Source organism: Anabrus simplex, chromosome 12 (genome assembly GCF_040414725.1).
Source record: "Anabrus simplex isolate iqAnaSimp1 chromosome 12, ASM4041472v1, whole genome shotgun sequence".
Taxonomy (NCBI): Eukaryota; Metazoa; Arthropoda; class Insecta; order Orthoptera; family Tettigoniidae; genus Anabrus; species Anabrus simplex.
Window position 1 is genome coordinate 2,242,301 of NC_090276.1, and position 21,854 is coordinate 2,264,154.

General features: G+C 39.9%; 1 protein-coding gene across 2 annotated transcripts in view; it reads left to right on the forward strand.

Annotated features, from left to right (window-relative positions):
• Positions 1–4,257: 4,257 nt before the first annotated feature.
• Positions 4,258–21,854, forward strand: part of LOC136884331 (galectin-9) — a 69,463-nt gene continuing 51,866 nt past the window's right edge. For both annotated transcript variants that reach the window (XM_067156429.2, XM_067156430.2), the window contains exons 1-5: positions 4,258–4,453; positions 10,155–10,204; positions 14,730–14,818; positions 15,529–15,736; positions 16,968–17,288. In XM_067156429.2, coding sequence (XP_067012530.2) covers positions 10,178–10,204; positions 14,730–14,818; positions 15,529–15,736; positions 16,968–17,288 — 645 coding nt within the window. In that variant the 5' untranslated portion in view covers positions 4,258–4,453; positions 10,155–10,177. The remainder of the gene's footprint in view (positions 4,454–10,154; positions 10,205–14,729; positions 14,819–15,528; positions 15,737–16,967; positions 17,289–21,854) is intronic.

The following is a 21,854-nucleotide window of genomic DNA, read 5'->3' on the forward strand; positions in this document are numbered from 1 at the left end:
CTTTGGCCAATACGTTCAGTTTTTGAAATGTCGGGCCCCTTCGTTTTTCCTACTCTGATGAGTCGGAAACAAAACATTATCAAACCCAGCTGCAGTAGACTCCTTCATCCACACAGGGAGCAAGGACATGTTGCATTCTATGACGAGCATTGTGTTGTACTACTTCACCCACTGCAATGTTGGTAGAAGCTACATTTTGCTCTGGCCTGTGCCAGTATCCATCAAGCAAAAACACCAGGCAGTTGTTAAGAGAAGTGCTAATTTAATTTTCATAAAATGTAGTGTCTTTCACAACACAACCAATCAGATTTCAGTTCAAATATGTTACCAATGAGAAATTTCAACTGCTATGAAGTGGTGGTTTCCATAATTTCTTGCAAAAAATTACAGAATTTCCCAACTTTTTAAGAAAAATATCTGGCAACCCTACAGGAGACCTGTGAATGCCAACAATGACAGCCACTAGGGGTTACGTCTTTCAGTCACCTCCCATACATTGGCTTGAGATGTTTAGTATTACAGAAAGGTCTTGGGTCTAATTTAGAATTATTACCGTGTGTTTGTGGAACACGGAACTTGATTTTCGGCCCTGATTTAAACAACTTGATGTAAGACATAGTTGAAATGAAAATATGTTTTACAATGAAAATATTTAGAACTTGCTGGTTTAGTTCTTGCAGTGTTTTAGGATAAATGGATAAACTTATTAGTAGATTTAAGTTGGTAGAAGAGCAGGGGGAACATTCTTCATTATGGATCACTTGCTGATGCAGTTGTAACCATCGTCAACTATTGTTTTACATCAATTTCAACTGATTACCAAACATTTCTTGTGATTGTGTGGTCATAATGGTTAACAAGTTTTGCCTTTATTTGTTCACATATTCCAGTTGAGTGTGGCAAGACCGCTTGACGGGTCTGTGCCGAGTTGCACGGACACACAACAGCATTTTTACTCATATCTGTTACCGTGTTTTTGTGGTAGGTAGAGGTGAAAGAAGGTGCGGGGGGTGAACAGGTCTCAGGCAACGAAATTAAAGTGAATTTAAAATTTAACAAGGTTATATTTTCTTTTCAAAATTAAGAAATAACACGAATGGCAGGTACAGAGTAGCAAGGTAACAAATTACAAATACAGTATTCACAAGATTTGGGCTTCGAGCCCCTAACTCACAATTCTTGGGCAATCAGCCCGACCTTACTCCAAAATAAGTTTTAACAGAGGGGCAGAAAACCCCATTCATGCTCAGGAGCACTTGCTCCAAATTACCCAGAAAAGCCTCCTCGAGGCATACAACACTCAATTTTCAAAAGGAGCCACTCGCTCTCAACCTTAAGCCTGTCAAAGGCCACACCAAACTCCACCTTCAAGTTGTCCTCTAAGGACATATACACAGGGGTAACGTACCCAACCTACTGAGGTCTATTAAGTGAGAAAAAGGTTAATTACTTGACCTCTAAAATAACAATTGAGAGGAGGCGATCTGCACTCCTAATACACTGTTTAAAACCTACTTGGCACTAGGCCGTTAATGCAAGGGCTAATCCCATACTAAAGAGGTGACTTTTAGAAGGAAACAATTTACGTTACATTAGAAGGGAAGAAACGGTTGTAAAAATAAGTTCACCTCAATGCAATATGAGTGGGAGATCGAGAGGGTTAAGCACTCTCTATCCCAATATGTAGTTTTGAAAGAGAATAGAGGCTAAGAGTCTTTACATTTTAGGGAATGTTACATGGTAGAAACGCTTCGGACCCGCCCCGAGAGTTAAACTGCTGAGCTAGCAAGAAAAGAAGTTATTAAAAAGCCATTACCTTGGTGTTGAACTGCTCCCCAAAGAAAGAGGCGCTTCCCGCCCCCTGCTATGTACTTTACACACTGAAAGATGGTACTGAAGTGGCACCGAGACCCGAAAATCAGCAGTTTATATACTCTCGCGGAAAGTTCGAGGCGTTTTTGGAATGAGAACACCCTCCCACAAGGATTTTATTGGTTCATCAAGAAACCCCCTACACAATACGAAGAAGAAACATATTATTGGTTGAAAATTAATTCGAGAAATTCGGGATTGGCTAAATTCAAAACAAGGGGAAAGAAAGGGTTAAAATTGCCAACTTAAACAATGACTAAAAGAAATTTAGCAAAGAACAAACTTTTGAAATTAAATTTTCTCAACAAAAACAGTTCTTTCACTTCGCACTAGGGTGCACCGTTGTAGTTCTTCAGTAGTGTCCTCTAGAAGAGAATGTTCACACTTCTTACTACAAGCAAAACAAAAATACATCGAAAACAACACAGTTCAGAAACTTCAAAATTTCCAAGTAGTGGCATCTTCAGGGTAACTTGAAAATTAATACATAAGACAAAGTTCAGACTTCTCCCAGTAGGGGAGTTTCAACTGGCGCAAAGTTTAAATAAGCGGCGTGGAGGTGTACCGCCCGGTACAATATCCAAGAACGTTAAAATGCCACGCGTTTCAAATCTGTACATAAACTTTCAATCAATGTGTATATTCTAAAATACGATAGTGCATTTGTTTCCAATAGATTGTAGCAGGACCAACGGTTCTATTCTAATTCCACAAACACATGACAAATTTTTTGAAACGAAACCAAGAACTTTTAGATGCCAAGTGGTTTGTCTGTGTACATTTAATGTATATATGTTTCATCTAGTTTAATCAGTTGGAGGCAAGACTGTCAAGCCCAGGAACATACTTGAAATGCCAATTGTTTCATATCGTAAGTGTGTTTTCAACCAGTGCAAGAAATTCCAGTATTTCCGTGTCTATGAACGTGCAACAGTCTAGACCAGAACCATGTCTTTGTACATTTGTTTCAAGATGTGTGTATTTTATCCAGTTTTTTAAGATAGAAACAGAACTGTCAAGTCCAGGAAGGCTCTTAGAGAGCCAAGGTTTCATATCATTATAAGTGTCTGTTTCATATGTTCAGCAGTGTATGTGTTTCCAGTGTTACGTGTTCCATGAACACAGGACAGTTTAGGCCAGAACTAGGAACATATTAATTTCCAGTGCTGCTCGCCATGTATGCGTTACATTTCAAAAGTAATGTCTTGAAATCCTTTGATGTTTTTCCAGGTTATCACCTTTAGATTTTCTTATTATGATGATTGTTACGAGATTCCCCCTGAATTAATTTACAACAGGAACTGATGATGACTCCAAGGGAGTCAAAACCGGTATTCTTATAATTTAATATATTTTACAATGTGTTGAATGGTGGAACATCCCTCAAACTCTATCTTATTAGTTAAACATCAACACGAAAATGAAGATCATAACCTACGATGTACTTGTCACTTTATTGACAAAGCTGTAGTATATGAATAATAATTATTCTGTCGCCTTAACAAAAAAAAAAAAAAAGTATATACTGTCTGCTCGGGACCTTTTGTAACAAATAAATAAACAAACAAACAATAGCTAGTAGCTTTACGTTGCACCGGCACAGATAGGTCTTATGGCGACGATGGGATAGGAAAGGCCTAGGAGTTGGAAGGAAGCGGTCGTGGCCTTAATTAAGGTACAGCCCCAGCATTTTCCTGGTGTGAAAATGGGAAACCACGGAAAACCATTTTCAGGGCTGCCGACAGTGGGATTCGAAACCCCTGTCTCCCGGATGCAAGTTCAAAGCCGCACGCCTCGAACCGCATGGTCAACTCGCCCGGTATTAAATAAATAAATAAATAAATAAATAAATAAATAAATAACTGGCATGGAATCGGTCGTGGACTTAAGTGCAGCCCAACGATTTGCCTGGTGTGAAAATGGGAAACTCTTTCCTGGTGGGACGTGAAAACAAAACGAAAATAAAAGAAACAAGCAGCAAATCATTTCAAAATCTTAATCGTCAGCGGTAATAGCCCAAGCAATTCAAAGTGATACAGAAATGAAATTTGGATAGAAAAAAAAGCATCATATTTCGTTGTGTTATTTATGTTTCAACCTACAATGGCCTGAAGGGAGCAGGAATTTCATGAAATCTAGAAATCTGCCGAAAGGAAATCACAACATCCCTACAGGCTCATTGTCTGTCCCTGGTGCAAAGAAAATAGAATATAGCCATGCCTTTGGTGTCACTGTCAATGCGGCAATGCAGCAAACATATTGCGCATTCCCATAATGCATTTTCAAACGTGGCGCTCCTTTCGTTCGCGCCCATTGGTGATTCGTGGTGCTCCCCACCATGCTAGCCTGCTGCACCACGTGACGGTTATGGACATGTGATGTGTGACGTGCTGTTCAGTTCCTAAAAGTTTGTTTGCGATTGCAAGTTTCCAAATGAAGCTGAGCAAGCTAAGTAAAGGTGTCGCAAGATAAGGTTTATGTCATAATCGTTCTAACGTGACGTGGTAATATGTGAATCATCGTATTATACTTGTCAATGTGCAGAAAGCATTTTATGTAAAAGTGTGTTTAGAGCCTGAAGGTGAGCATTAATTTTGTGTTCGTTACCTGGTTTATGTTTTGTCTATTCAACTCCTTGAAAGTGTGTCATGCGGTATCTTTTATTCTAACGAGTTTTCTTCGAAATAATCTAATTTAGTAACGAAACAGTAATATTAATTCCGTTCTGTATGCCATGTGATTGTCGTCTTCTATTCGAGCAACGGTGTTGCTACATGTCGACTTTTCAAGTAGCATGGCTTTTCCTTTTTGCAGTCTCATTTTGTTTAATGGGCTAAATGAATTCACTTTTGTTTTAGTAGGTGGTGTTTTCGGATGTATCTTTCTCAACTGATAGTCAAAAAATCAAGTGGGATTCTGCGAGTATTTATTTCCTTTACAAATCATTTGACGGATGGCGCTTTCTATATAGAGAAGCGACCTATTAAAAAAGAAGAAAAAAAGAAAATGATGCTGTAGTTGACAGTTATGGCCGTCCATCCACGCCCATTATTACGGCGTACTACGGTACATCTCAGATGTAGAGAGATGTTTGGATTGACGTACCATTTACAGTCTTGCTGGAGTAAACTCAAATGACATGGCAGATGCCAGTGTTGTGTAGTGGCAATTAACGATTTTTTTTTTTTTTTTACGTCGCACCGACACAGATAGGTCTTATGGCGACGGTGGAACAAGAAAGGCCTAGGAATAGGAAGGAAGTGGCCGTGGCCTTCATTAAGGCACAGCTCCAGCATTTGCTTGGTGTGAAAATGGGAAACCACGGAAAACCAGGGCTGCCGACAGTAGGGTTCGAACCCACTATCTTCCGGATGCGAGCTCACAGCTGCGCGCTCCTAACCGCACGGCCAACTCGCCCAGTATTAACGATTTTTGTAGACTACAAGGTGTAGGGAAGTTCTCGAAATTCACATGATATAACAGCTACGGACATGTCATGTGTGACGTGCTGATCCTAAAAGTTTGCGATTGCAAGTTTCCAAATGAAGCCGAGCAAGCTGAGTATAGGTGTTGCAAGATGCTGAATTTCCTGTTTTGGGAACATATATTCTACACATCTATAATGTTTTCTGCGAGATACTCATTGTCTTTTTTTTTTTTTTTAATACCATGTGGTTGTCAGACAGAAATTTTACCAGGTTTACGTGATGTTCGGTTACCTGATGTTCTTTGGTTTTGTTGTCATGTTTTGAAATTAGTAAAGTAGATGACGTACAGTCATGCACAAAGAGCTAGAACCCATTACAGAAACTATGCGTAAGAGGAGACTGGGATTCTTTGGACATATCATGAGGATGCAGGACTCGAGACTTCTGAAACAACTAGTACAACACAATCTCGTCTCAAAAAATACCACAACAGGATGTAAATGGATCAGGGAAGTAAGAGAGGATCTGAAGGAAATAGGCCTTACAACAGAAGACACCAAAAATAAGATAAAATTGAATACAAAACTCAAGAATACAAACCTCCGCTTTATCCTTACACAAAACAAACCAACAACACGCATATTTTCAACTGAGGAAAGGGCACGAAGATCGGAGCGTCTGAAGAAGTACTGGGAGGACCGCAAAGCCCGAACAATCCCTTCAAAGAGACCTGAACGACGGACTGACTTAAGTGATCCTACGTGGTCATAAAAGAAGATGACGTACAGTAGGTCAGTGATAAAAGTCCGAGAATATGCGCCACATCTTGCCGTTGGGCTTCAGGATTCTTTATTCAAATCCCAGCCTGATTATTAGGTTCTAATCTGTCTTGTCAGTTGACCAGGAGGCCGGTTGGATCTTCAAATCGCCCCACCGAAGTTTGTTGTTTTAAGGAAACTGCAAAAACCGGCGCTGTAATAAGGCGTACTAGGCAAAATGAGGAGTGAGGTAATTTATCATAGCTGTTGTCACTGAGCCAGAATGTGTTATTGTAGCATAACTGTTGGTAGAACTTCGATATCTGCTTCGTGAATGGTTTGTAGATCCAACATGGCGGTGGTTCTTGCCAATGTCGATATTATATAGAGGATACAGCTGGGTTAGTGACAAGACATTGGGTGGAGAGAAAGCAAATGGTTTTAGATCGAGAGGTTAATGCCAACAAGTCTAGCATCCTCTGGAGTCCAGATTATCTGGTGCACACTTTAATGACTAACGCCGTATCTGGTTGAAATGTCGCTCTTTCCTTATTTTCTAATTGTTGTAACGTAATGCAACTTCTGTCGACAGTATGAAGGTGGTCACACGAAGTTTATAGTTTGAGGCTGTCTTGGTATTAACACTTCTGTGAAAGTAGGAATACTCTTTGAGGCAGGTGGGTGGATCTCTGGTAAGCATTGAAGGAGGATCTCTGTTCTGCTACTTCAGGTATCGTGATTCCAGTAACCCAAGTGCAACAGTGGAAGCTACATTTTGTTGTGGCTTGTGGCAGATCCGAGTAGCCCCAGGAGGTTTTATTTATGAATAGATCATTCTCATAGTTCTGGGATGTTTGTGTGAACACATATCAGGCTGGTAATATTACTTGTTTCCTCTTGTTGCCATTCTCGTGACTGCAAAGAGGAGCAAGGGTCTTCTGTTTTTTGACTGATGGTGGTGGAAGTATAACTGTGCGACCATCCTGTGGTATGGAAGAGATCCAACCCATCAAAAAAGGAAGGTATTGGCAGAGTGATCAAAAACAAAAGGAATTCAGTTGAAACCATCAAAGCAATTGAGGATCCTAATGGAAACCTGGCCAGGAATGAAGAGGACACCAGAGAGGTTCTGAGGAATCATTTTGATCACCTATTGAACAGGACAGAAGCAGATCAGAGAACAAAAGAACCAGCTGTTGAAACCTGCACAGAGGAACCTTCCATTACATGGGCAGAAACAGAAGCAGCCCTTAAGAAGATGCCGCAAGGGAAATCCCCAGGAATCAATGAAGTCAGCACGGACATGATTAAAGTAGCAGGAGTCCAGGGTTTACAGTGGCTACACAGAGTGCTCAATGCAGTTTGGAAAGATGGGAAGATACCTGCTGACTGGAGCAAGGGTGCTCCAACTACTGGGCAATAACTCCTTTCTTATGGGCTTAAGATTCTTGAGAAAATCTTAGAGAGCAGATTGCGAATCATCTTAGAGCCACAGTTTGAAGAGGAGCAGTATAGCTTCAGGCCTAACAGGTCCGCAACAGACCTGATCTTCAGTGTTCTTATGTTAATGGAAAAGTATTGGGAGAAAGGCAAAGATCTGTTTATGGTTTTCCTTGACATTGAGAAGGCATATGACAGCATTGCAAGAGAGAAGATATGGGAATGCCTGAAAAAAAGGAATGTGCCAGAGGGACTGGTGAGGAAAGTTCAGATGCTGTACGAGAACTGTACCAGCTGTGTGCGATTGGGTGACGGACATTCATTCTGGATGTTATGATCTGGGGAGAAACTGAGGAAGAAGTAGAGTCGAGACTGAATGAATGGAAGGTAAAATTCCAGGAGTTCAATCTCAAGATAAGCGAACCCAAAACAGTCTTGATGGCAATAAACAGAGAGGGACGACCAGCGAACATCGTGCTAGGAAACCATCCACTAGAAAGTGTGAGAAGCTTTACGTACCTTGGCAGTGTAATATCTCGAGATACACTAGCCTCAAAGGAGGTGGCAAACAGAACTCTCACTTTTACCAGCAAGTACGAACACTCCTCTGGGATCCCAAAGTACCAACAAAATCAAAGCTGGTGATGTTCAATCAGTACTTCATACCAATCTTAACCTATGAGATGAAGTTCCTTAGGTCCACAATTCAAAAAACCAAACTGGAAAAGTTAAGGAATGATGTGGTTAGGAAGGACAGTGGGAATGAAACATCATTGTTAGATCGGGTCAGCATGTCCAGACTGTGGTGGTTTGGGCATATAATGTGGATGCAGCCAACAAGGACAGCGTATGTAAACTTAGAGAGACATGGCAGGGAAACAGATGGTGGGAAGACCAAGAACTCATTGGATGGACATTGCAGATTGGGGAAGGACACTGGAGGACGTCATTAACAGAACGTATCTCAATAAGACAGAATGAAAAAGGCTTGCCAACAGTACCCGGGAAACTGTAAAATGATGATGATGATGATGATTGGCAAAAGAAAGAGAAGTGTGCATAGGCCTCGCATGTTGTGATAGTAATTTCCATTCTTCTCGCATCGCATTGCCACAAGAGCACAGCGCCACTCAGGATTGATGTGCCCTAGTCCAACTTCCTTACTGCAAGCTTAAACAAAGTGTTGAAAGCACTCTTCACCTCAGGGAGATATTTCTGGGTAGGGCCTTGTATATCTACATAATTCAACATTTTATATTGAATATTTTTGGATATTTTATCGGGCGAGTTGCCCATGCAGTTAGGGGCCCACGGCTGTAAGTTTGCATCCCGAAGATAGTGGGCAGCTGTTGGCTGCCCTGAAGATGGTTCCTGTGGTTTTGCGTTTTCACACCAGACAAGGCCAGGGCCGCTTCCTTCCCGCTCTTAATCTTTTCCTCTTCCTTCATTGCCATAAGATCTGTGTCATTGTGACATAAAGGAAATTGTAAAAAAAGAATTTTTCCATATTTCATGGTACCAAAATTATTCTTGTCAGAGAAATTACAAGTATCAGTATTTCAGAATTGGATTCTGATATTTATATGAAATGTTTTTTCTTGCTGTCTTGACCTTGTCACACAAGTGCTGTGACAATAAGATGAACGAGTTTGTAGCATGAGAACAAAATGTCCTAATTATTATTGTAATACTCGTGTTTTGTGACTGACTTTCATGTTTGGTTACACTTTACTAATGTAGGTAGATGCACTTTTAGTAAAGTGAAAATTGTTCAAAAATGATGTGGAACAATACTTAAAGTAGATGAGAGGACAGATCCTTCAATTATGCTTGCCAGGGAGCCTTGAACCTGCCCCTAGAAATTTTCAGATATTTTCCTGTGTTTCTATTGGCTGCAGGGCAGTTCCTAGCAATTGAGGCTTTCACGGCCGGCGTTTCTAATGATGTAAGTGTTTTCTGGACTTCTAGGCACATGATGGTCCCGACGTTTCACCGAAGACTGCGTTCTGCATTACCAAGGATTCCGACTGACTTCAATAGCAGCGAAGCTCACAGTGGAATAGTGGAATGGAGTGGTGTTGAAATTCCGCCTCATTATATAGTGCAGGCTATTGGTCCGACGCGTTGGAGTAGCCTGTCATGGCCTGCTAGCAGTGACTAAAGGAACATAACAGACATAGCAGGCTGGGACAAGCAGAAAGCCGAACACAGTCTTTGGTGACCATCACGTGCTCCTAGACCACGGCCTACAAGTCCGGAAAACACTGACATGATTTCTCGGATACAGCTCACATCATGCATGGCTCACCATAGAGTTTGAAAGTAGTGTCATATGTCCTCATGCTCTTATCACTAACAATTGCTTTGTGTTGCCAGAAAATACTGTCACAGGGGACACTAGAGTCCTGTGGGCTGCACCCTTGGCTTGCCTCCAGCCCAGTGGTCTTGTCACTAGCTGGACCTAACCAGTTCAGAGCAGTGGTGTTGTCACTAACCGGACCTAACCAATTTATATAATTTTATACCTTTTTGTAAAAAAGTCCATATATTTTACTCCATAATATTTTGAATATTTTTAGTCTGTATGTCCTAGTCCTACTGGCTGGATATAGTGTTTAAAGCAGCACTAGCTAACAGATGTGTGTTTATCTTGCAGGTCTGCTCAGTCTCCAGTAAAACATGAACCCACCGCCAATATTCAATCCTGTAAGTATATGTAGTAAATGTTTATTTGCGTTTCTGGTGTATCCTTTTTGAGTAGAAGTCTCTTGTGGAAAGTTGTCTTATGACTTATTTTCAAACGTTCTGCCTTGGGCAAGATGGATTAGACTTGGTGCTCGTCTTCTTGGTCTTTTCTCTCTACAAGAAGCTTCTGAAACGCTGTGGCCGGCCATAATACTGATCGACAGTCTCGTGTTGAACTGTCCAGGGTGTTTGAAATGGCTATCTGTGACACCACATACTCGTGTTGCAATTGGCCTTCTTAATAGTCCATGTTTCATTCCATAGCTGGCGATAGGGAAGTTGAGTGTTCAGAGAACCCCGATTTTCATGTTAAATCGGGCGAGTTGGCCATGCGGTTAGGGGTGTGCAGCTGTGAACTTGCATCTGGGAGATAGTGGGTTCGAACCCCATTGTCGGCAGCCCTGAAAATGGTTTTCTGTGGTTTCCCATTTTCACACCAGGCAAATGCTGAGTCTGTACCTTGATTAAGGCCTTGGCCACTTCCTTCCCTCTCCTAGGTCTTTCCTATTCCATCGTCGGCATAAGATCTGTGTCGGTGCGATGTAAAGAAAATTGTGAAAAATTTCATATTTTAGTAACTGTGTTGTCTGTTCATACGTCCATTATTGTCATCGCTAAGCTCCTGGACTCAATATAGACTGCATTCTTCTATTCTTAGCAATACTGTTGTGTTGTTCGATGGTTCTTATTCAAATCCGGTCTTGAATGTTCTTGAGAAGTGGCGCTCTGGCGTTCTTTTCCCGCCTACTGCTTGCTGTTATTAAATTTTGCCTTTTAAAATGAAGTGCAATACTGCACCACATAACACATGCCCTAGTTACTCAATTTTTCTGAATTTCTCAGTGGTGAGCAACTCTGTTTTAGAGTTTTCTCTCTGCAATATCTGCTCCTTGGTAGTGACTGATCCCAGGTATTCAGGGTGGTGTGCTCTGTGATAAGCCATATGTTCTACTCTCATGCACAGAAGTCCGTATGGATAATTTATGCAGGGAAATGTTGTTTGAAGTCATAAGACTGGGTGAACAACTGATAAGGATTCTGACAGCCCTGAATGCAGATCAGTGATGATTGATTGAAAAATGAAGGAACTATATAAATGATTGTTACAAAGTAGCTACTTGTGCAAAACGTGGGCAGTGGCATATTGTATAACACACCAAAGATATTCTTAAATAGAAGCTACCATCAGGATGAGAGGGAGAGAGTCTTCTGGAGAAAGTCGCACGTGACACTGGCGACAGCGTTGCGGATTCGTGCTCCCAATTGTGTGTGACGTTTTGTCCGGGGGAACTCGTTCTTTGCCCAAACCCACATGGAAAGGTTGCAGGGTGCGAGGTGTGGACTTCTTGATCGCCCAAAGTCCACGTCACTTATACTTATACTTATACTATAGTAATACTTATACTTATAGTAATACGTAAGCGAAAGTTTGTGTGCTGAAAGGAGAAAATTGCTGTCTAAAGGAAGGGAAGTCAGAAAAATGAAAATATTAAATTTTTGTGAACTCATAATGGCAAGATATTATTAAGAAAGGGTGAAAATACCCCAATTTTCAGCATTAACGAGGAAAACAATATTGTAAAGTTAAAGAATCAGTGTACCAATGGCTACTGTAAATGTTAATGGTACATTAGAGATTTACTATCAAAATGTTAGAGGGCTTAGAACAAAAACTGGAATACTGTTTGATAATGTATTACTTAGCAATTTTGATATGATTGCATTGACTGAAACATGGTTGACATATGACTCTGAAATATTCGACGATCGATACGTAGACTTACTTGCCACTAATAAGAAAACTGGTGGAGGAGTGCTAGTGAGCGTTAAATCTATATTATGTTGTGAAACGGTAAACCGTTTGGAATCAGGAAATGAGTTGCTGTGGCTTAAAGTAATCTATAATAATAAGAAATAACTACATATGTGTTGTATATTTTCCACCTAATAGTAACGTAGTATACAGTTTTTTGACCAAGTCGAACGCTATGTCTGATTATTTCTAGATAGTAATATGTTAATTCTTGGTGACATCAACATACTAGAAATAAAAGAAACTGCGTATTAATTGTCAAAGGGAAGTACAAAAGCCAAGTTATTTAGATATTTAAATCTGTTAAATATTGAGTCTATGAATGATGTCAGGAATGTTAATGACACTACACTTGATAGTTGATGATGTTGACCGATAATCTTCATCCTCCACTGTGTGTTAGTTATAACGTGTTGCAAAATAAATGAGGCAAAGAATTATAATATCAAAAAGCTGATTTTTTTGAAATTGTATGTTCTTTTGAGAAATTGCGGATTGGGGGGGGGGGGGGGGGAGGGAGGGAATGAAGGGTCAAAATGTTTATGAATGTATTCCCAAAGTAAAAACTTGTAAACACAAGTAGCCTGTGTGGTTTACAAAACATATCATTATGAACCTTACATTATAGGCAACATCTGTCGGAATAAAACTCGACTCAGATTAAAGCGCTTAGGTCGAAAATCAAACATGATATAAAGATCGCGTTTAATGAATATATTAATGATATTGACATTGAAATAAATAGTAATGCGAGCAGTTTTTAAAATTTCGTTAAAAATAAAAGAAAGCAGAATGTATACAATGTGCAGATGGAATATAATGGGAAAAGTATATTAAAAATCAAGATATAGCAAATGCCTTTTTCAGTCAGTATATACAAAAGATGAAGCTCGTTACTCAGTGGATAAAAAGAGGTATAGAATCAAATATACAAAATAATTTACGGATAAAATGTATAAAGGCCGAAGAAATAGATACAACTATAAGGAATCTGAAGCCTAAAAGGTCTTCGGGACCTGATGGGCTACCTCTTTATATTTTTAAGGCTTGTAGAGAAATATTAATTGAACTTCTCCAGATATTATTCAGTCATATCTTAACTAGTTCTACCTTTCCAAAACAATGGAAATATGCCAAAGTTACGCCAATTTATAAATTGGAGAAGAAACAGTTAATAGATAACTACAGACCAGTTACAGTTCTATCATCCCCAGTGAAAGTATTCTATATGTTCACATAATATGTCATATTAATTATCCCATGCAACCATGCCAAAGAAATCCACAGTAACCAATTCGTGTAACTTTGTACATTATGTATCTAATCGCTCCCAAGTAGATGCTATTTATACCGATTTTCAAAAGGCTTTTGAGAAAGCAGATCACGATTGTTTAGCAGAAAATTAATGGATTATAATTTAGATCAGTCTCTTGTCTCTTCTGGTTTCATATTTGAAGCATAGAAGTCGGTTTGTAAGTTACAGAAACATGTTTTCTTACAATTACATTGCAAAATCTGGAGTATCACAAGGCTCTAATTTGGGTCCTTTTTGTTGTTTGTAAACGATATTCCTAGCAAAATTTGGTTTACCATTCTTCTAAATGTTTCCTTGTGTGGTAATTAGCAAGACTTTGACTTTTAAAACTATTTTTTCAAGTATATTTTATTACCACAAGTTAGCATTCATAATTAAGATAAGTAATGTTTTAAGCATTGTATGTTGTTATAGGTTCTTCAGCAGCTGAAGATGACCCACTAATAGGGTCGAAACCAGTACGGTTATATTAGAATGTTTTTAAATGTCTTAAGTAAGTGGAGAGTTCCTATCTTTATATTTGCTATTAATTGAGGAAGTTTATTTTGGTGGCCCTTTCGTATCTGCTTAGACATAGAGAAATGTTTCAGGATACGTGAAGTAGCAGGGAGGAGAGATCCAACCCACCAACTTCTATACAGTAGAAGAATTATTCCTATGGTCTTATTAGCTGGACCTAACCTATTTTTAATAGTCATTCATTCAGTAACCGTAACAGACGTTCAGTGTATTGCGAGCTCGTGTATACTTTGCTCCGCGTCTTCACGAGAAAGTAATGAGGGTACGCTCATTCGTCACCAGGTGGCTCACCGTGTAACAGATGAATCGAGGACGGAAGTGGTAAACTAATGATACCAGGATAGAATAGAACAGGACTGAAACCACGTTATGGGAGTATGCATAGCTTGGAATGAACAAACTGGTAATGACGAATGTTCCGAAACAAAATAATATGGAAAGGACAAGTACCTTATTGATGTCCGTGTTGAACTTGTTGGTCTGCATCGCTGGTGAACTAGTGACACACAAGCTTAATAATAAAGACACAAACATTAAAGTAGTTAAATACAAATGAAATAAGTTGTAAATGCACATTTTTAATAAAATATGAGGACAGATTGTTTACCATTCTTCTAAATATTTCCTTGTGTGGTAATTTGTTTTGCATGTATGAGTGTAGATACTGTTGTTTTTATTCCATGCATATTTTGCTGTTTTAGTGCTAATTATAATTATGTTCGTGTATTGTTAATTATTCTCCTGAACGTGGTTCAGAAGTTCATAAAGGTAAAGTGAGGATTGTGTTAGACAGAGCGTTGGAGGAAGCAGGAATCAAACCTGCCTGTTGCATGTTTCAGATCTTGCCCTACGTGGGCTACATCGAAGGTGGTGTCCCTCCTGGTCGGATGATTCGGATACATGGGAATGTCCCTATTACTGCTAACAGGTACGTAATAAGTAAGAGTTATTTCATTCATTAATAGTATTGATGGCTAATGTGCCTTGTGTTCACACCATCCTGTCATGCCATTAGTTTTGCCCCTCATACAGTGTGTTTAGAGAAGCGACAAGTAGTACAAGTGTATGTACACCACACTGCCTTTAATGACCGGACACCCCTGGAACGGTAAGTAGACTGATCTCATACATGTCTGTGAACCTACAGAAGTTCAAGAAATGTTTACTACCTACAGTGGCGGAAATGGATGTTGGACAAACGCTCAGACTCGCAGGGTCCTAATTATCAGTGCCTGCCAATTCAGATATTGCTTACGCGACTGGCAAGTTTCAGATACCATGAACAACAGTTGAATGATTTAGTGGTGAAATGGAATTGCCAGGTAATTAATAAAACCCCCCCATCTCAACCAGAAAAGTCGAAACAGTTAACACATACACAGTCGATGCCTTTGGCGTGTGGTGAAGTTCAACCGGCAGCTTCATTAGAAATTGTGGCGACAGACTTTCACTTGGCATCTGGAAGTGTCAGTACTTCTAGGTGTTTTGCTTTTGGATTCCACGGTCGAGGCGTGGCACATAAGAGTATCACTCACAGTCAAGTACACACAACTACCACTGTTGGATATTGACAGAACTTTAGGCCCGGCATCTAGTGCAGGTCATCTGGCCAACAGTATATTTTTTTTTTTTTTCCAGATTCGCTATCAACTTGCAGTGCGGTCCGAACACTGTTCCCAGAGATGATATTGCTCTTCATCTGAATCCTCGCTTCAACGAGAACAAAATCGTGCGCAACAGTTTGCAGTGTCAGAGCTGGGGTCCAGAAGAATCATACGGGCACATGCCTCTTGTGCGCGGTCAACCCTTCGAGATCCTCATACTCTGCGAGCCGAGTCAGTTCAAGGTAGAGTGAAGATTCTTTTATCTTGTGAATTTGTTCAAACTCTTCAAGCTCTTTTAAGGCCTTACAGTGGCAAAGAATAAGCTTATCAAATTATAAGTCTAATTTCATCTCAGATTTTTCTACACTCCACCGACGAAGGCTGGAGCTGTACCAGTGTCTTTCTTATCTGTACTCTCTTCACGTGGTCTTGCATGCTAAGTCGCTGCTCTCCATCGCCCTGCTAGCTTTTTTACCTGAGCATTTCTCTCTGATAGTGTAGCCTCACTTCAATTTTTGTCACTCTGCCTGTTTTTTTTTTTTTTTCTTCAGAAGTTAGAAGTAATGGACATAAAAGTAGCGAGAATGATTACTGGTACAAACAGGTTGGAACAATGGCAGGAGGCTACTTGGAATGAGGAAATAAAGACTAAGTTAGGTATTAACTTGATAGATGAAGCTGTATGCATAAACCGGCTTTGGTAGTGGGGTCATGTGAGGTGAATGGAGGATAGGTTACCTAGGAGAACATAATGAGGCCACAGCACTAGTTGCAAATAGAGGAATGTGGCGATGTTTAGTAAATTCACGGGCTTGCAGACTGAATGCTGAAAGGTGTAACGGTCTATGATTATGCATGTATGGCTGTTTTTTAAATTATGACAGCTCCCTCTGGATGTCAGAGGAAGAGTGTCGGCACGTTTGGTGTTTAGTCAAGAAACTGCCATAGATCGCTCCATCTTGTAGATTAAAAGAAACGTCACACTTGGCACACGGGCACAGTTGCCAAGGCCATCACGCGAAGGTCACTTTAACAGTTAGTTGATGAGCAGGGTCCAACATCTTGATAGGAACTAAGACGCTGACTGAAGCATGTGTTTACACAATTCTTTCCCCACAATTTTAATGCTGTCTTGCATTCTTAGGCAACGGCTACATGGAAAAAAAAATTTGTAAGACTCTTTTAGTGTTTGGGTAGAACGTGTATGTCGCAGAGAGTATTTAACACGTCTAATGTGTCGATTGACAGATTTAAAAAAGAAAAATTGATAATGTGAAATACCACTTCAGAGTAAGGGTATAAGATGGCGCTGTTTTGGTTGGAGTGACAATAGTTTGAAAGATAGATTTTGTCAAGGTTGTGACATGTACCACTTCCCTTGGGAGCAACTTTCAGTAAAATGAGGAGAACTGTCCTTGTACTTCTGAGGGCACCATTACAATTTTCTTCACATTTAAAAATTTTTCTTTTCAGATTGCCATAAATGGTCTGCACTACGCAGATTATCCTCATCGTATTCCATACCAGCGAGTGTCTTATCTGGCCATAGATGGTGACGTCGTAGTGTCTCAGATCATGTTTGAGGGTGGCGCTGGTTGTGTCCCTCCCCTGGTACCACCAGCATATGCACCGCCGGGACCCTGTCCCGTGCCACCGTACCCACCAGGTTCTGCAGTCCCGCCATACCCTCCGGTTTCCGGCACCTTCCCGCCTCAGCCAACGCCTTATCCAGCGTATCCTCCGCATGCAGGAATGCACGGACCAGGAATGCCTCCTCCACCGCCAGGATACCCGGTACGTCAGCAAGCACAAGAACTGTTTCGAAGTTGCACGGCCTTGGCTAAGAATTACAAGACTCAGGCTGTTGATAAGGCTAGGAATGCTTTCAATACAGTCAGGACTTTTCGCAAGTGAGAGATTATTTTTAACTGGGAAATTTGTACCTGTCTTTTTTAGGTAACTAGTACTCAGGAATGGCAGCAGTTAGTGTACTGATGTTGAGCTGGTAGTTAAGGGTATATTGGAGTACGGTATGATTGTTCTTTGTGATCACATTTAAATGTTTGATTTTAGCCTCAAAGTCTTTTAATATTCCATTTTTTATTGTTCCAAAAACAGAGGTCGTTGATCACAGGGCTGGGATTGTCAAGTTAACTAAATAAGCTGCTACTTCACTTGAGTAAGTTACAGCTAAGAAATATTCTCAGAACATTTTGTAATTTGTTACAAGGTACTTTGTTGTGCGCGAGCGAAAGCTGTGTGTGTTTGGTATGTACTGTTTAATCTGATTTTTTAATGCCATTTATTACTGGTTTACTATACCAATTAGTTGTGTTAACCGGTAGAGCCTTAAAGAGACCAAGATATCGGCAGTTGCAGCAATATTCCTCCAGCCACGGTGGCTAATATTCATAATCATCATTTCCCATTATCGAGCTGTAGCCGGGTAGGGGCAAATATGGTTCCTCTCCACTTTCTTCGGTCTTTGCACCACTCCTCCTCCAACACTGTGCTCCAGTCCAGGTTTCTTTCTCTAATACTGCGTTGGATTGTGTCCTTCCATCTCAATCGTGGTAGTCCGCAGCCTCTCCTTCCTTGGATTTGCATTTCCATCACCTTTTTTTGGCATTCTTTCGTCACTTATTCGCTTTATGTGCCCAAACCATCTTAGTCGGCTCTTCTCTATTCTATCATTCATTTTTTCCATTCCAATTTCTTCCCCGATTTTCTCATTCCTTATTTTGTCTCTTCTACTCTTCTGTATCATACTCCTCAAGAACTTAATTTCGGCTGCCTGTATTCGACTCTCATCCTTCTTTGTCATTGTCCAAGTTTCTGCTCTCTAAGTTGTTATGGGTACGTAATACATCTTCAACATAGTTTCCTTTGCTTCCATTGGCACATCTTTGTCCCATAACATGTTTCTTACACTTTGATAGAAACAGCTTCCAGCTTGACTTACTATTTGAACGTCTCCACTACTTTGAGGGGCTTTCACCGCATTCTTGAAGCTGCATCTTCTCTTCTCCCCAAATCATAATATCATCTGCAAATAATAACATGCTACAGTTAATTATGTCAAAGTTCTGCCTTGTCAATACAATTCAAACTATCAAATACATATATACACACACAAATACATGTTTTGAGAAATTTTAAATTCTCTTCTTCATCTTGTGGATAAAATCACATGCATTTGGGAGACCTTGTTTAAAATGTTATGTCCTAACAGAATGCGGATAAAAGGACAATACAACAACATTAAAAGTTCAAACATGGAAATCTTTCATGTTATGTCCAAATTCTGTAAAACATATGTAATATATTATCCATAAGCTGAAGAAGAGAATTTAAAATTTCCCAAAATGTACTTGTGATGTGGTTTGATAGTTTAGATATATAATGCATTTTGAATTGTATTGACAAGGCAGAACTGTAATTGTAGTAATTAAGTCAGTATGGACCATTGGTGGCAATCATGGTCAAGCTAACATGTTAATTTCTCTTCCTCCGTATGCTCATTGTAAACAGGATTGGCAATAAGGAACACTTCCCTGTCTCAGCCCACTAGTGGTTTTGAACCAACTTGTGTTTGCATGCAACAACAACAACAACATTCCTTGTACATTGCCATGAATATTTTTATTAATCCCTGTCCAATTCCTTTTTGCACTAGACTGTCCCAAACTTCAGTCCTGGGGGCACTGTCATATGCCTTTTCAATGTCAATAAATGCCATCACCATATCATTCCCGTACTCCCATTGCTTTTCCATTAGTTGTCTTATAATGAAAATGGGCTCCATTGTTGACCTTCCACTTCTGAAACCAAACTGATTTTCCTTTATCTGATTTTCAACTGTCAGCCTTATCCTACTTTCCAGTATCCTCTCCATCATCTTAGCAACATGGGATATCAGAGTAATTCCCCTGTAGTTCTTCAATACTTTCTTATCGCCTTTCTTGAAAATTGGGATGATTATTCCTTTTGGCCAATCCTCAGGGACCACCTGATTCTCCCAGATAGTCCTGAGAACCTGATATGCCCACTGCAGGCCTACGGCTCTAGCTGCCTTTATCATCTCGAGTGAAATTTCATTTATTCCAGCAGTTTTTCCATTCTTCATCTTTCTTACTTCCATTTCAGTTTCGTTCATTGTAATTTCTTTATCCATTTCTTCATCAACTAATTGCCTTTCCTGATGGCCCATTGAATGACTGTCATTAGTTCTCCTGTTCAGCAACTTCTGAAAATACTCTCTGCATCTATTTCTTATGGTTATGCCACCTTCATCCTTCACAAATCTGGTGTTTACTTGATCTCTCTTTTTGTTTCTTAAAATACAGTACAGTAGTTTCTTGTTGCCCTGCATATCATCTCTCAATTTCTATGTGAATAAGGCCCAGCTTTTCTTCCTCCACTACTTTCTTGACCATATTCTTTGCCTCCACATATTTTCTCCTACTTTCTTCAGTCTTAGGTGCTTTCCATGCCATTTTCTTTTCCTTCACTTTAATCTTTACCCTATAATTCCACCAGTGTGTCTCTTTGTCTTTCACATTTCCTGATGTTGTACCACATACCTTTTCTGCACATCCAACCTCTCCTTCCTTAAATCTTTTCCATTCATCTTCAACATTCCCCATCTCCATCCTGGGTACCAAGGGTATTATTATCTCTTCTTAATGGGTTTTTTTCAATCTTTCCCGCTTTAAGTTTTCCTATCACAACTCTGATTTCCACCACAGGCTTCTCCAGGCATGTGTATTATGACTCCTATATTTTGAATACGTATTTACCCGATTTTGCAGGGGGTTGTTGTGCTGCAACAGGGTCATCTGTTTGAGTAGGAACTGCACTTTTGGCTACCCCTGACCCGTGGGGATGTGAATTGCCACCTGTTCCCAGATGCTCCCACCAGCTCTTGGCCATTATATTTGGTGCTGAAAAACTTTTTGAACCACTGTAGGAATTCAAAATCATCATGGAATCTCCCTTAAGTTTGCTTATAATTGGGGACAATCTTATCAACCCCCGTCTTCTCGAATGCGGATTGCAAGAGCTTAAAACTTTTGATTTATTCATGTTCCAGGTTAGTTTTAAACTTCACCCTTTTAAGGATAATGCTGGCAGAAAAGAGCCTGTCCATGCAACGCTGGTACATAGCTCCTCAATTTTGATAAAACTTGAACTCCATCATTTACCCAAGCCAGCATATCATGTCGGCTTAGGTTTTCTGTTGTCACATTTGTTGAATACACATTTTCAGTCATAATGAAGGTACACAACCTATAAGAAGGAATAGAATTATTTCTTTCTTATAGGTTCTGTACCTCTCTATCACAATTGTGTCCTAATACAGGGTGGACCCATTCCAAAAACAATACTGGCTAATATTCATATCCAAGGATATGCTTTTGCTTGTTTCTTTCAATAGTCTTATCAACTGTGCAGAATATCGAAGCATCCAGTCTCTCTTCAGTATTCTTCAGGCATTTCTCCTTCTCCCATTCAACAATTGCAGTTGCTTTTCACACAACATTTCTCTTCTCGAACATTTGGCTAGATGCTAGTTGCTGGCTGACTGGGATTGTTTTGGAACCAGTAGTCTGCGTGAAGGGTGAAGCATGTATTGATCTGTTTAATCCTCATCCATTTCCCTTTTCCAGCTCCTCCCGAGTTGGGATATTTATGGCGCCTTTCCATCTTCCTCTGCTTGAACACAGTTGCCCTCTTCGATCCTGTTAACATGTCCAAAACATAAGTTCATTCCTCTCCATTTTCTCATAAAACTTTTCCACTCACATTTCTTTCCTGATGTCCTACTTTCCTACTGTCCTTTCTTGTCTTTCTTATCATACTTCTGAAAAAATCTCATTTTATTGATCTCTTTATAAGTTATTCTTCATAGTTGTATAATACCGGTATGTGGGAATGTAAAAATGAATCCCTTTACTATTTCATGTGAGATATTTGTAAAAAAAATTTACTATCAGTTTTATGTAACTATAATATATTTTAGATCTGGTATTAGGAAAGCATTCTTAGCATTTTAGCAGGCTAAGTTGTTAAAGTTATTATTGGCCTGCTCTTTGCTATATCTGTGATCTTGTTTCAGTTCTGCACATAACATTTATTGATGAAGGAGGGAAATTGCATGCATGTGTTTATATTGTAAGTAAATGCAGTGTATTTTGGGCTTAGTTGAAGGGACTGTGTGTGACAGTGGGGCTTTGCTTATTTGTATGGGCCATTTTGTTTGCTGTGTGTTCTCTTCTATGTGCTAGTTGTAGAGTAACACATGTCGGAGAGTCAACCGATCAGTTTGCCAGTGTTTCGATATTAACACTCTGTTCTTGT